This window comes from Carassius auratus, chromosome 43, assembly GCF_003368295.1.
Source record: "Carassius auratus strain Wakin chromosome 43, ASM336829v1, whole genome shotgun sequence".
In the NCBI taxonomy this organism is placed as follows: domain Eukaryota; kingdom Metazoa; phylum Chordata; class Actinopteri; order Cypriniformes; family Cyprinidae; genus Carassius; species Carassius auratus.
The window spans coordinates 11226086-11239301 of NC_039285.1; the positions used below are offsets into that span (position 1 = coordinate 11226086).

Consider the following 13216-nt stretch of genomic DNA (forward strand, 5'->3'; position numbering starts at 1 on the left):
AAATTAGCCAAAACACCTTATATGTTCCTTTGATACTGGTTTTTGCCGGCTCATTCAGTGCCCCAGTTACTCCAACAGTACACTGCACTGATGAAACAGTTCTGACTGGTGATAAGTGCATGATTTAACCAAGCACTTGAATAAATGGGAGAAATTAAAGTTTTTATAGTTTGTCTTTGTTTATTTAAAATGTGAACTGAAGAAGACCAGTTCACTTGTTCACTTAATATGCTATAGACTTGCAAAACAGACGTGATTCACATTGTTACTAGGCGTTTTAATCATATGATTTCATATAGCCTCTGTTTTGCCATTGCATGATTACGTGAACTAACTAGTGAATGGAATCAATTCATAGAAAAAAATGGTCCTAAAGAGCGAGTACACAGAAAATAATCAGATTTATGTGGATTACAGGTAATAATGTTATAAATAATGTTCATTTTCTTGCACAGGCCAATCATTTCATTTTATAAGACCTCGATATATCATCAGACACCATGGGTAATAATTATGATATGCTCTTTTTTTTTTTTTTTTTTTCAAAAATGGGCAGCCACTGACTCATATTTTATGAATCACCAAATATCACGGTTTCAGCTAAAAATCTTCTTTACTGTTCAACTGAAAAAAAAATATATATATAATAATAAAATTACAATTAAAAAGTCACCTACATCTTGGATGGCCTGAGGATGAGTAAATTGACAGAAAATAAAATTTTTAGGGTGAACTATCCCCTTTGCACACTCCAAACAGTGTCTCATGGCAATCAGCATGCTTTGAATTTGGTTTGAAATGATTGGAAATGGACCTCAATCTATATTTGTATCCCTTCTTTTGGTAACATATAGCATAGAACATGTGTATGTCAGAGGTTAGGTCAACAGGGTGAGAGAGAAGCTTGTACTTCCTATCATGGTTTTCCTCCCAAAGGTAGGTCATGCCGCTCTCTGTGTCAGGAGAGCTGCAGTGATCCATGGACACATGAAGCCAAGGGTCTTTGATGACCTTTTCCGATTTTACATCGACCTGTCCAACAACTTTCAACACAATGTGACGCTGATCATTTTTAAGTGCCAAACTCTCCACTTTACCAAAGAACACTAGAAAACACACACAAAAAAGACAAGATCAGCAAGTCTACTTCCAAAAACAAATGTATTTAGCATTTTAGGTTGCACCACAATAAATGTACAAGAACATCACCTGTTTTATTGCACATATCTGGGATCAGGTCTGTTAGAGGTTTAAGCCTGTATTCTGCAAGAGAGCTGTTAGGTTTTGGTGTTGGTTTGAGATGTTCAGCACAGCAGCTCCACAGGGATGTGTTGAAGTAGTAATGCCCACAGCAATGGTGGTTTGGTTTGGTGTCATATATTATAGAATTGGTTGAAGAGGAACAACAAGTTTGATTGTTATAATATTCCAGCAGATGGTTTCCACAGCATTCCCCACTTAGACGTGTAAGTTTGTAGAGATGACCTGAGCAGCATTTTAACAACTGGTTGTGGTGGTCATAGACTTCTGAACCACAACAAAAATTGCCATTCATCTTGTTGTGGCTAAATAGAAATAAGTTGGAGAGAAAAGTCATTCAACAACCAACACAGAAATTGCCCATGGAAGTTTTTTCAGGTTGTTAGTGGTTTTAAAATTTCTTGAGGGTTTATGCGGTGACCCTAATGACTGAGATACTCCTGCTCTAAAGGTGTGCCATGTGAATAAGTCTTCTATGAGAAATGTAGTGCCAGCAAGCATGTTCCTATGATGTCTTTGCACGTATCAGTTAGACTTGAATTTCCAGTTACAGACAAAGCCTCATTTGCCAAGACAGCATGGGTAGAGACTAGTGTTGTCAAAAGACTCGGTACTTCGGTACCAAGTCGGTGCTAAAAAAAAATTTGTCACGATACCAGGTTTCTGTCAACCCGGTTCTTGACACATACAACGCTATGATTTACGAGAAGCAGAAAACGTGGACTGAATCTCAAAATCCAGTCATGAAAATGAAACCTACATTTTAATATGGACAGTCATGGAATTTGTCAAAGCATAAATTAATCACATCAAATGTCCATATGGACCAGTATCTGTAAATGTTAAGCCGCAAAAGCTAGTTGAAATATGAACCCTGCATTCTCTGCGCATCTCTGTGTAAATGAATGAATGGCAGAGACATGCACTTTTGTATACTACATAGACTGAAGTGCGTGACGCTTACAGTAATGAGAACATAAATACATAAACAACATCACCAGAACTGTTCTGAGTAGTGATGTCGTACTTGAACGATTCGTTCATTTTGAACAAGTCTTTAATGTGACTCGGGAAGAATGAGTCATCTCGGGGGATGAGTCGTTCAATCGCGCATGCGCAATATTCTATATGTAATATTCAGCTAGCAGTAATTCAGCTGTGTCAGTCAATGCAGTCTTGGGCCAGAAAGAGAATTGATTAGTTCATAGTTCGGGTCAATCGGGTTTTTGACTCATTCCTTAATCACGTGACATACCCATACGCTAAACCCAATGCAATATAAGCCGGAAAGATAATTGATTAGTTAATCTCATGAGTCTTCGGGTTGAGTTGTTCCTTAATCAATATTAATAACAGGGTTTTATTTATTTATAAAATAATAACACACCACAGATCCTGAAGAAACGGTAACAAAAACACAGTGACAGAAATGACAGAAATAGCGTATGGGTCTGTCAGGTGATTAAGGAATTACTCGACCCGAAGACTCATGAGATGAACTAATCAATTATCTTTCCGGCTCGAACTGCATTGGTTTTAGCGTATGGGAGTGTCAGGTGATTATGGAACGACTCGACCCGAAAGACTCATGAGATGAACTAATCAATTCTCTTTCCGGCTCGGACTGCATGGTTCAGCTTATGGGCCTGTCACGTGATTAAAGAATGGTTTGGACAATGGATTCATGGTGTACTCGCTTATTATATACATTTATCTACATTTTGAACACAAACAAAGTTACGGACCGCAGCTCTGATTGGTTATTTTTTACCGGGAGCGATCGAGTTTCTGCAAATGGCAATAGGACCACTGGGAGGAGCCAGAGGAGCTTGATTTTTTTCACAGATTATCTGTCTCATATTCTACTGTCAGGACATAATGACAGGTTTAACAAATATGTAAAAATATATTTTTTTACAAAAGTTCCCTACAGCACCTTTAAGTTTCCCCCTAATGAAATGATCTTTCATTTTGACAAATATGTTATAATATATAGAAATTATAGTGGTTGTGTTATTAAGATCAATGGTCAAGGTCTGGTTGACATGGCCCACTTATCGCATACTGGTAACTAGAGATGTAGTCAAGTCCAGCTTTGTCGAGTCCAAGTTAAGTCCAAGACCAGGACTAGTCGAGACCGAGTCCGAAGAGGTTTGAGTCCAAGTCAAGTACAAAGTTTCGAGTCCAAGTCAAGACCAAGTCCAATTGAGAGAGAAAAAATCCTCTTCAAGACCACATAACTAACTACTGATAATGTATGTGATGCGAGAGACAGCATATCTCCTAATCTAAGAAAATCATTTTACACTATTATTTGTAATGATCAAAAAGCATGTGCAAAGTAACAACTGTATGACAGGGGTCTCCAAACTAGATCCTGGAGGGCCAATGCCCTGAAAAAGTTTAGCTTCAACTGGCCTTAACAAACCTATCTGGAAGTTTCTAGTGTGTCTAGTTAGAGCTTGATTAGCTGGTTCAATTGTGTTTATTTAGGGTTGGAGCTAAACTCTAAAGGACACTGGCCCTCTAGAACCGAGTTAGGAGCAGTAGGTAGGGCTGTGCAATTAATCGAAAAAACGGTTAAATTTTGATTTTGGCCTCCAACGATTACGAAAATCCAATAATCGAGATAAAACTATTATTGTGCCCCATTCCCCCCACTTTTGCAGTGCTGCACTTTCGTTTCTCCATAAAAGCCCCGTGCAAATCAGTAAAATCATGTAACGTGACATTTGCAAAATGGGACATTTGAATTATCGAAGTACATTTATTCATGTTTTTAAAAGCGTGAAAGAGAACTTGTGCTGCTCCTCAGGAAGATATAAGTTCTCAGAGACAGAACAGAACACGGACATTGTAATCTTTTAGCGCCTATTGGTCAAGTACATGCAAAAATGTGTCAAAATGCTGTGCTTGGCAATTATTCATGTATACATTTGTCGGTCATGTAATGAATGTAAAGAGTTGAGAATAAAAATACACATGTAACAATAATTTGGATCTGTGCGGCTCTTAAAGTGGCAGTAGGCTATATTTTATTTTAGATTTGATTATTCATTTCTACAGTAGGTTGTACAATGCTACATGAACCTTTTCATATAAACGGCAATAAATACAAAACTAAAGCCAAACTTAAACTGAAATAAGACATTCATAATAAATGGTATAGTGAATAAATGAAATAAACATACTGCTTGAGATTTGCATAAAAAACATTAAAGCACAGTTGGTTTAATTTGTATCTTTTTATGCTATTGTATTTGTTCCTTTGCTTTTTTATTACTGACAGTTTAATTATTTTCAAAAATTTTGAGGACTTTTTGTTTGTTTGAAATTCCGCTGGTCTCTAGAATGTAGATGTCATAGCAAGTCAAGTCAACTCTGCTTTATTGTCAATTCTTCCACATGTACAGTACATAAATGCAGAGAATTGAAATTGTGTTACTCTCAGAGCCTTGGTGCATACAGATAACACTAACAGTAGAACATAAAACAGATAATAAAATATAAAGTACAACTATACAAATAGTTCATGTAAAAAGAAAGATAAGTAAAGCTGCACATGGTAGATAGAGTGCAAACCAGTGAAGTAAACAGTGCAGATATAATGATTGTAGCAACCTTATTTACAGGAAATACATATTTGATATATGTCACTATCTTTAAATATATAAAAAAAAATAGATAAAGTCTTGGTCATATGGCCCCCTCATGATCAGGTTAAATAATCGCAATTACAATATTGACCAAAATAATCGTGATTATGATTTTTGCCATAATCGAGCAGCTCTTGCTGTAGGGTCAAATTATTTCTATGTACTTTATTTACATTTTATTTACTTTATAATGCTGCTATTGCTGACATTATGTCTGTGGTCAAAAATTAAAATGACTGGTGCCTTGGTGCAGTGCACACACGCAAAGTTCGGGATATGACAAATGCGTGCGGTTAAGGTTAGAAGGGATACGTTTGGCTCTACTGGGCATGCGCACATAAATACAGTGAAATTTTTGTAATGATGTACTAGGGCTTGCATAGTAGTTGGCACTGTCAGAAACAATCTGGAGTGTGGAGCTGTTACTTTCTATGACCTTATCTATCTTGCATGTAAACATATAATATGTAATGTAATAATTAGGGTTGTGCCTGAAGCCGAATACCTTATTCGGAATGGCACGTACAATGCCTTCAAAAATTAATAACAGACAAGGAATAATTCTGCCTGAGTACTCAGCTGAATCTGATACACGGTGTTTGCTAGATAACAGCTGAGCCAGGGGATCAGCGTAATATTATACAAAGACCTCTAAAGTCACGAGTGTGAAGTGAATGAATGTAAACTTTATGAATGAAAGGAGCGCAAATCAAACACTGCATTGCTGTTGCCTCTCCGTGCATCTCTCAGAAATCAGAGCTTTGTAAGAGTAATTTCACCTATAATAATACATCATACACGTTATATTATTTGTAAATATTTAAAAGGCAATGATTTAAAGCTTAGGCTACGATATGAAAGCACAGTACGCTCACCAATCAAACAGCCGCGTTGCACCTCTCAGTCTCAAAAACCAAACAAGTTCTCTCTCAAGAGCTTGGCTTAGATATGGATACATTTTCTACTTGTCCTACATGTTTGCATCTTTACCTTTTGCTGGTTTGCCTGGCACACGCGCATTTGTTTAAAAGTTCACTAAACATTATAGACTTGCTTAAAGAGTTCTGCGTAATGAAAATGTGCGCATTGAATTGAAATCGATTCAGTCGTGTTCAAATGATCACTAAACGTTTGTCATGAGTTCTCTCTGCTTGCATGATAAATATTATTTGAGAAATTTATAATTATTTTAGTTTAACATGACATACTTGTTCAGTGATAACTACGGGAAAAAAAAATCATAATGGTCTTATGAAGCAACTGTACAACATATCCGAAAGCAGATATGAAAAATGTTGTGACTGTTACAAACAGAAATACTGGCTGTTACATTAAAATGTAAATATGTCATGTCATGTCATAATTATATTTTTTTTTTTACATTTACATATGTAATTGTTGCATAGGGCTATACATAAGCATTTATTGATGAAAAAAATACCGGAGTTGGTAAATTCCTAATAATGTACTTATTTTTATTTGTTTTAGGTATTTTAATAAGATAGATTACGTTTCCTAAAATACGTTGCGCCAACAGCTAAACTAACGCGATCTATATAAAGGTGTTTGAACAATGAAACACTTACACATGCACATATCGGAATATCATGCTAGAGCTAAAAAATTTGTGAAATTTTGAATAAAAAAGGAAATAAAAGCAGATCATCAGTCATTCAGCGCTATTGTGGCTGCGGTGTGACAAGCAATGAATGGCGTGTCTCCATGGGAACCATAAAGTGATACTACGATCAATAATGGTCGCCTTTGTCTTTGTTTTGTTTTGAGTGTATGGTCAATAAATAAAGGAATTAAAAAGATGGGCACAAAACCTGTTTGTCGCGCCCCACTTTTCATGTCTCTATCTCAGCAATAGGGGTACCTCCGTTTGGTCAGGATTTATCTTTTTTTGCCTGGTGTCGACCAACAATGAAAAATCGTTGTCTGGCTGCCTTTCAGAGTACTTTTCATCTTTCCGTCAGCTTTCTCCAACCACTCATCCCTGCAACTGCACAAAATAGTGGACAAACTTGGTAGAGAAAGCAGATTGGGTAATACCAAGTAGTTGGAGCAGGGGGGTACTTTAAAGAATATTTAAAATATGATACTATCTTTCTTGCTGGCAAATTAAATTAATAAAAGAAAACGAACAAAATTATTCGTTCTGAATATTTCATATTTATTTTAATCTGAATGATGTGATGATATTGGGGGTGTTATATTAGCTGGATCTCATTTTTGAGGGGGTCATGACCCCCGTAAATCCTGTGCAAATTATGTGCATGAGTTTAAGGCTATCTAGGTGTAGACATACATAAAACACAATCTAACAGGTACAAAATTAAGTGATAAACATCTAAACTTTTCAGAACAGCAAGTGTGCCGCTTGTCAAGCACATCCTTTCCCGTAACAAAATTTTTAAGGAGAATTATTATATTTTTATTTTTTTTGCTGGACACGGTCGAGACCGACGAGAACATTTGGCGAGTCCAATGGCCAAGTCCGAGACAAGTCCGAATGCAAACGCAACGAGTCCGAGACGGCAGAAAAATGTCTTGAGACCGGGCTCAGGTACTACACACTACTGGTAACTAACTTAAGCATTGAAAGTCATTTTAAAATAGCCCTACATTGAAAGTAAATTAATTTAGTACAGTAGATAGTCCATAAAGATGCTAACTACACAACCAGCTGAATACTACTCATTTTGCTTACAAAATTTAATCAAAACAAATTATTTAAAACATGAACAAAAAATACTAAGGGCCAGATTTACTAAACATGACAAATAAGACAGGTGTACCAGTAAACTATCACAAACCTTAACAAATTGTGCTGTAATTCATTTCAGTTTTTTCACTGCGTGTCTTTAGTAAATCAGGCGAATGTTCTCTAAATTTGTAAAAAAAAATAAAAAAATAAAAAAAATTGCTCTATTGTGCAGATATTTTGGCCACCTGAGCAAAAATGAAGAAAAAAAAAACATGAATGTGAATTCTTATATCGTTATCGTCTTGTTATCTTTCTGTGCCCATCATCCACTATTTCCACCACTTAATCAAGACACTCTTCATTAAAACATACAACATTTTATTTCACATGTAATTACGTTTGCATTGGCTCTAATGTTGAGCTGTTTCTACAGCAACATTTGGCACACGTCGGTCTCCTGCTATAAAACCTGTAAACCACATTCATCGGCTCTAACTCGACACCAACTCTGCAGTGGTTTGCCCTGAGCATTGCAATTATTTTGCTTTTACTAGAATTTGGCTTTCCCATTTAATTTGTGTGTGTGTCGTGTGCATGGCATATTATTGCTGTGTGGTCATGATGTGTGCATGGCCACACATGTTTGCAAGTTGGAAGGAACACCGACCAGGACAACAGTCTTTCTTGCCCAAAGAGGGTTTGCGCTGATGAATGTTAGTAAATCTGGCATTAAGTTTCCTTTTAAATCATATAAAATCTTAGTGATCTGTGGGCCTACCTGTGTCCATTACAGCAAATATGTGTACGAGGATTGAAGGTTTGTTCTCCACAGCAGTGCTCACCAAGACGGGGTCGGGCAGGCATTTGGCAAAAAGTGTTTGGTGGAGCATATATAACACCTCCAACACACTCTGACTGCTCAGGCACATTGAGATGAAGAATTCCATTACAGCACAGCACATTGTCATCTAACAGAGTGTAGACATCTGTGCCACAGCACTGAAGCACACAGATACACATAAGCAGTTAAAATATGTTAATATAATATAATTTTCTAAATACTTTATAAGCAAATTTTACTGAAAACCAGTGTTTAGAGAAATCTCCAATTTATTTGAATTTCTGTCCCTGCAGAACTAATCTTTAAGTCAAAAGTCAGTACCTTAGTAAGTGCTGAAGCCTTCTCATAGAGATTCCCTGAGCAACATATTTTTTTATTGGGATTGTAGGGTTTTGTTCCACACTTGGATTCTAGAAAAGAATGAGTAAAGAGTGTGTGATTACTACAAAAATATAATTACAATCACCATAATTTCCATCAATGACAAAAGTGATTTATATAAATTTTACATATCAGGTTAGGCAAGTATTAACAGAACAGACTATCAATGGAAACAGATAATTATACGATCAAATGAGAGATTTGTAAAACTATTAATACACAATGAGGATGCCAAGTGCTTTACCTAAGTTTCTGGAGAGTTTGCTTGAGATTTTCAGTCACACACAAAAACAAACAGAAGAATTATTATAAAATAGACCTGTAAAAAAATCTAAATTTAGACCAATCTAAATTATTTTCTGCAGTAGTCAACATGCTACGGATACTGTTGACACAATTTATGTGTAACTCACCTGGTGGGAAGAGAGCCTTGCTGGGATTCTCTTCTTTTATCAGTATCTGTGAATAAGATTCAGATTATAACCTACTAAAACAAATGACAGATATATTACTTTTAGTCTAATAATCACACCTGTTACTTTTGGACAGCAAGTTTCATTTTTTGGCTTTACTTCTAGTGCAAGATTAATACAGCAGCAGTGGGTTGTCATGTCATACGTTTCCTTGCCACAGCAAAAAAGATTTTCCTTCCTTTGAAATATGTTGTTGCCACCACAACACAAATGAGTTGTTGTCAGGTACAGGACTGTAAATCAGTGTAAGAGAAACTCATTATAAAATAAGTCTTACTTGATCTAATGGTATAAAGATAAACCAACCTCAAAATAATTATATATAATTAATTATAATTAAGCATGCAAGAATTTGTCAAATCTGAACAATGTGTCCATCAAGGTGTTCAAGGTGCATGAAGTGCATCGGCTACCTTTGCCACAGCATTTTGCATGAGTGCTGCTTTGAGTCAGAATCCTGCCACCACAGCAAATCTCATTAAGGGGATTGTAAGCTACAGAATCACAGCAGTCAGAAACCAGCTGGCTTAACCCGTTAGTTAAATTACCTGCACCACATTGAAATAAAAACCAAGTGTGTTAAAAATCTGTTTGTTTATGGTTTATGGTTTATCTCATTGTGAATCACATCTTCTACTCTCTGTGACTCAGCAACCACAAGCTAACAGCTACAAGTGCCTCTCCTACCATTGCAGCAGGAACTTTCTGAGATCTTGTACGACACATTTCCACAACAGTGCAGATGATGGCTGCCTTCCATCTTTCCACTGAAACCTGCATTGCTGGTCACATTAAAAAGGCGTATCACTTCCATTTTACTCTTACCAAATAATTCTGGTAAATAACATTTAACTGATCTATGATTGAATGCATATGTAATAAAAAAAAAAAAAATAACATAAAAAATATCTTATGAAACGGTGCTCAGAGGCTGTGTCAGGTCACTCACTGGCTCCTTCTGCCATGATGGCAAATTCCTGAGGAACAAAGAGATGATCCATTATGAAAAGTGGTATCTATTATCATATGGATAAGACCGCTCTAAATGCTAAACATTAAAATCAGCATGTCTTATTGTAAACAAATTTATCAGTGAAAAAATATTTGTAATCTTGAATCAAAATGCAATAACTTGTTCTGCCTCTAAAATTATACTTTTCTTCTTTGCTGATGTTATCATGATAACATGAAAAAATCAGATGTGAAAGGGCACATGATTTATAGTCTCTCATGATTTTTTAAATCCCTCTCCTCCCACCTGACCCATTCTTGGTTTGCAGCACCCACTTATGACAATTCCCAGGACACAAAAACAAAGGTCTCCCTATAATTTTAGTAAGGAATACAGGTTGCATTTCATTCATCGTTAACTTTAAAAGGTTCAGGATGAAAAGTTTGGAAGAAAATGTTTAGACAAAATATCACACTATTATTTTCATCTATACAGTGGAATTCAGTGGTCTCCAAAACAACACTGGACTCCACTGACTTAATTTAATGGACAAAATATATGATATTGTTTTCCAGAGAAGTTCATCATACATTTTGTATTGACTTGACTGTGAGTAAAGCTAATCAATGATAATTGTTTGGTGAACTATTCCTTTAACCTTAAGCCTTTGTAAAGTAAATTCTCATGCAATGTTCAATTGTATTTGCATTCACTCTCCTTATGACCTGTTGATTCAAAAATGTATGCCATGTATTTTCTTCTTTTAAGTGTTTGTTGGTACACAATACTTCATTGGATGGCACTGATGTAAAAGTCCTTAATGTTTCCTGAGAGTGTGAAATGAACTTGCCACATGTTGCGAATACAATTTTCCACTCCAGTTTCTCCTAGTGTACTTTTTCATAGGGTAAAAGCAGTTTTGTTATTTTAATATTAGTATTTTGTATTTGTGAGAAGTTATTAATGAAGGTTGTTCCTACAAAAAGTCATATTTTAAATTGTGAAGATAACATTCATTTCGGTCAGTTAACGGTGTAACGTTAATGATTTATTACTTATTATAAGAAACATTTAAATATTATTTCCTTAATTGCCAGTCAACAGACTACAACAAGCAAAACAATGCGGGAACGAGAAAGGAAAATAGTACTTTGAATTTTTTGTAAGTTTGCAGCGATACAGGGACTGACAAACAGTCGAAGATTTGGGAAACGCAGCCAAGAACTGTCTGAAAAAGAAAACTAAGACTAACTCTGTCGAGCATCACAATCATCAAAACAAACAAACGAACAAAAATACTTGCCAAAATAAAACAACGGAATTCATAACAAAATTCCCAAATTCCGTTAATCGTACAGAACTCCCAAATCACTCCAAGGGCTATCGTTACTCTACCACTGTGATCAAGTTACTGTCCCTCGGTGCCAGGTCAAAATGGTATCCAGTCTAGGAGGGTGTGTAACAATGCTTTGCTCTAACAGTTCCTTGATTTGTGGGTCTGAATTTGTTAAGCGTCAAGATACGCCATTTGCCGTCTTCGGGCTTCGCGGTACACGGGCAAGTACCTCACGCAACTTGCCGAGAAATACTGTGCACAGTGTCCTGCTCGTGACCACACTCAAGCGCGACCCCGCTGAAAGCAAACTCAAGCGCGAGCCAGCTGAAGCTGAAATCGAAACGTGTCCGCCTCCACGAGCAAACAAGCAACAACAAAACAAAACAAAACAAAACAAAACAAAACAAAACAAAACAAAACAAAACAAAACAATAATTCCCGGTGATAGATTGTCATGCTAATTTATAATTACTCTCCACTTTAGTGCACATTATTAATTAGACTCACTTAATAATCAATTTAATATCCACTCGTATAAATTATTATAATAATTATATTAATATAAAACTAGTATTAATTGCATGACAACATGTCTAAAGTATATATATATATATATATATATATATATATATATATATATATATATATATATATATATATATATATATATATATATATATATATATCATGTCATTATAGTGTTTCGTTACTTACCTTGTGCAGAGGATGTAGCAAAAACGTACAAGATTGTCACTACCCCTGCAATAAAAAATATAATGTTAAAATAAATAAATAAATTAACACATTTTAAAATCCCATAAAAAATACTAGGTAATTTATTACAACTTAAAAATATGTTGTCATACATGCAGTTAATGAGTAGATCTCCATTGTGTATCCCTGTCCAATAAAGTTGGAATATCCCAAGACAGTTGGATGAGAGCTTATGTAGGCTACTTTATAATAACTTTTTTGCTCCTCCTAGCTCTGCAAGCTTTAGTAAGAAAGGGCCATAATTTATTAAGCTGTTGACCCCCAGAAAAAAAAGTGTTTGGGACACAATAAATTTATACTTACACTAATACTAATAGACTACAGGGTAAAACACTAAAAGTGTAGATTTTAACAATACTAAAGATCATATATGGTCCCAATCTGTCTAGTGTTAAAAGTACACCGTTCGTAATGTTGAATAGTACCTAATACTGTAGAAAAATTACACTCCAAGTGTAAAGTGTTACACTTGCTATTGTTGTTTAAATTTTACACTATGGGGTATTTAACACCCCTGGTGTTGTTTTAAGTGTTATTAATAAATTACTATTTCCAGTGAAAAAATAAAAATAAAATAAACAAAAATGCTATTGTATGGTGTTAATGTACACTATAAAAAAGAATTCGGTAAAAAAAAACGGATAATGTACTTGCAGAAAATTACCAGGAAATTTTCTGTTAAATTAAGTGGTCCCAGAGAGGATTTGCCACTTTCGTGGAGTGGGTGCTGGAGAAAAATGGATCTTCATGGACTGTCATCACCGCCAAAGAGGGTATCTCCAACTCCACTCCCGACTCAGAGACCAGCCAGCCACCATCAAGCCACATGGAGC

General features: G+C 35.6%; 1 protein-coding gene across 3 annotated transcripts; it reads right to left on the reverse strand.

Annotated features, from left to right (window-relative positions):
- Window positions 1-649: 649 nt before the first annotated feature.
- Window positions 650-12522, reverse strand: LOC113061695 (galaxin-like). 3 transcript variants are annotated; one of them, XM_026231040.1, is made up of 12 exons: window positions 12476-12522; window positions 12324-12368; window positions 10271-10298; window positions 10009-10103; window positions 9735-9869; window positions 9381-9554; window positions 9262-9307; window positions 9093-9112; window positions 8789-8877; window positions 8405-8625; window positions 1210-1565; window positions 650-1106 (listed from the first exon to the last, which is right to left on the reverse strand). In XM_026231040.1, exons 1-12 carry the CDS (start codon window positions 12498-12500, stop codon window positions 724-726), a joined length of 1617 nt encoding a protein of 538 aa, XP_026086825.1. In that variant the 5' UTR covers window positions 12501-12522; the 3' UTR covers window positions 650-723. The 3 variants fall into 3 exon arrangements, with proteins under 3 accessions (XP_026086825.1, XP_026086827.1, XP_026086828.1); XM_026231042.1 differs by lacking the exons at window positions 12324-12368; window positions 12476-12522 and adding an exon at window positions 11577-11963; XM_026231043.1 differs by lacking the exons at window positions 650-1106; window positions 1210-1565 and adding an exon at window positions 6058-6921.
- Window positions 12523-13216: the final 694 nt, after the last annotated feature.

Coding starts and splice junctions, on each gene's coding strand:
- LOC113061695 (XM_026231040.1), bottom strand. CDS start 12,500: ATGGAGATCTACTCATTAACTGCAT. Junction 8,878..9,092: donor CAAACTCTCCAGAAACTTAG/GTAAAGCACTTG, acceptor ATTCTTTTCTAG/AATCCAAGTGTGGAACAAAA. Junction 1,566..8,404: donor ATTTGCTGTAATGGACACAG/GTAGGCCCACAG, acceptor ATTTCTATTTAG/CCACAACAAGATGAATGGCA.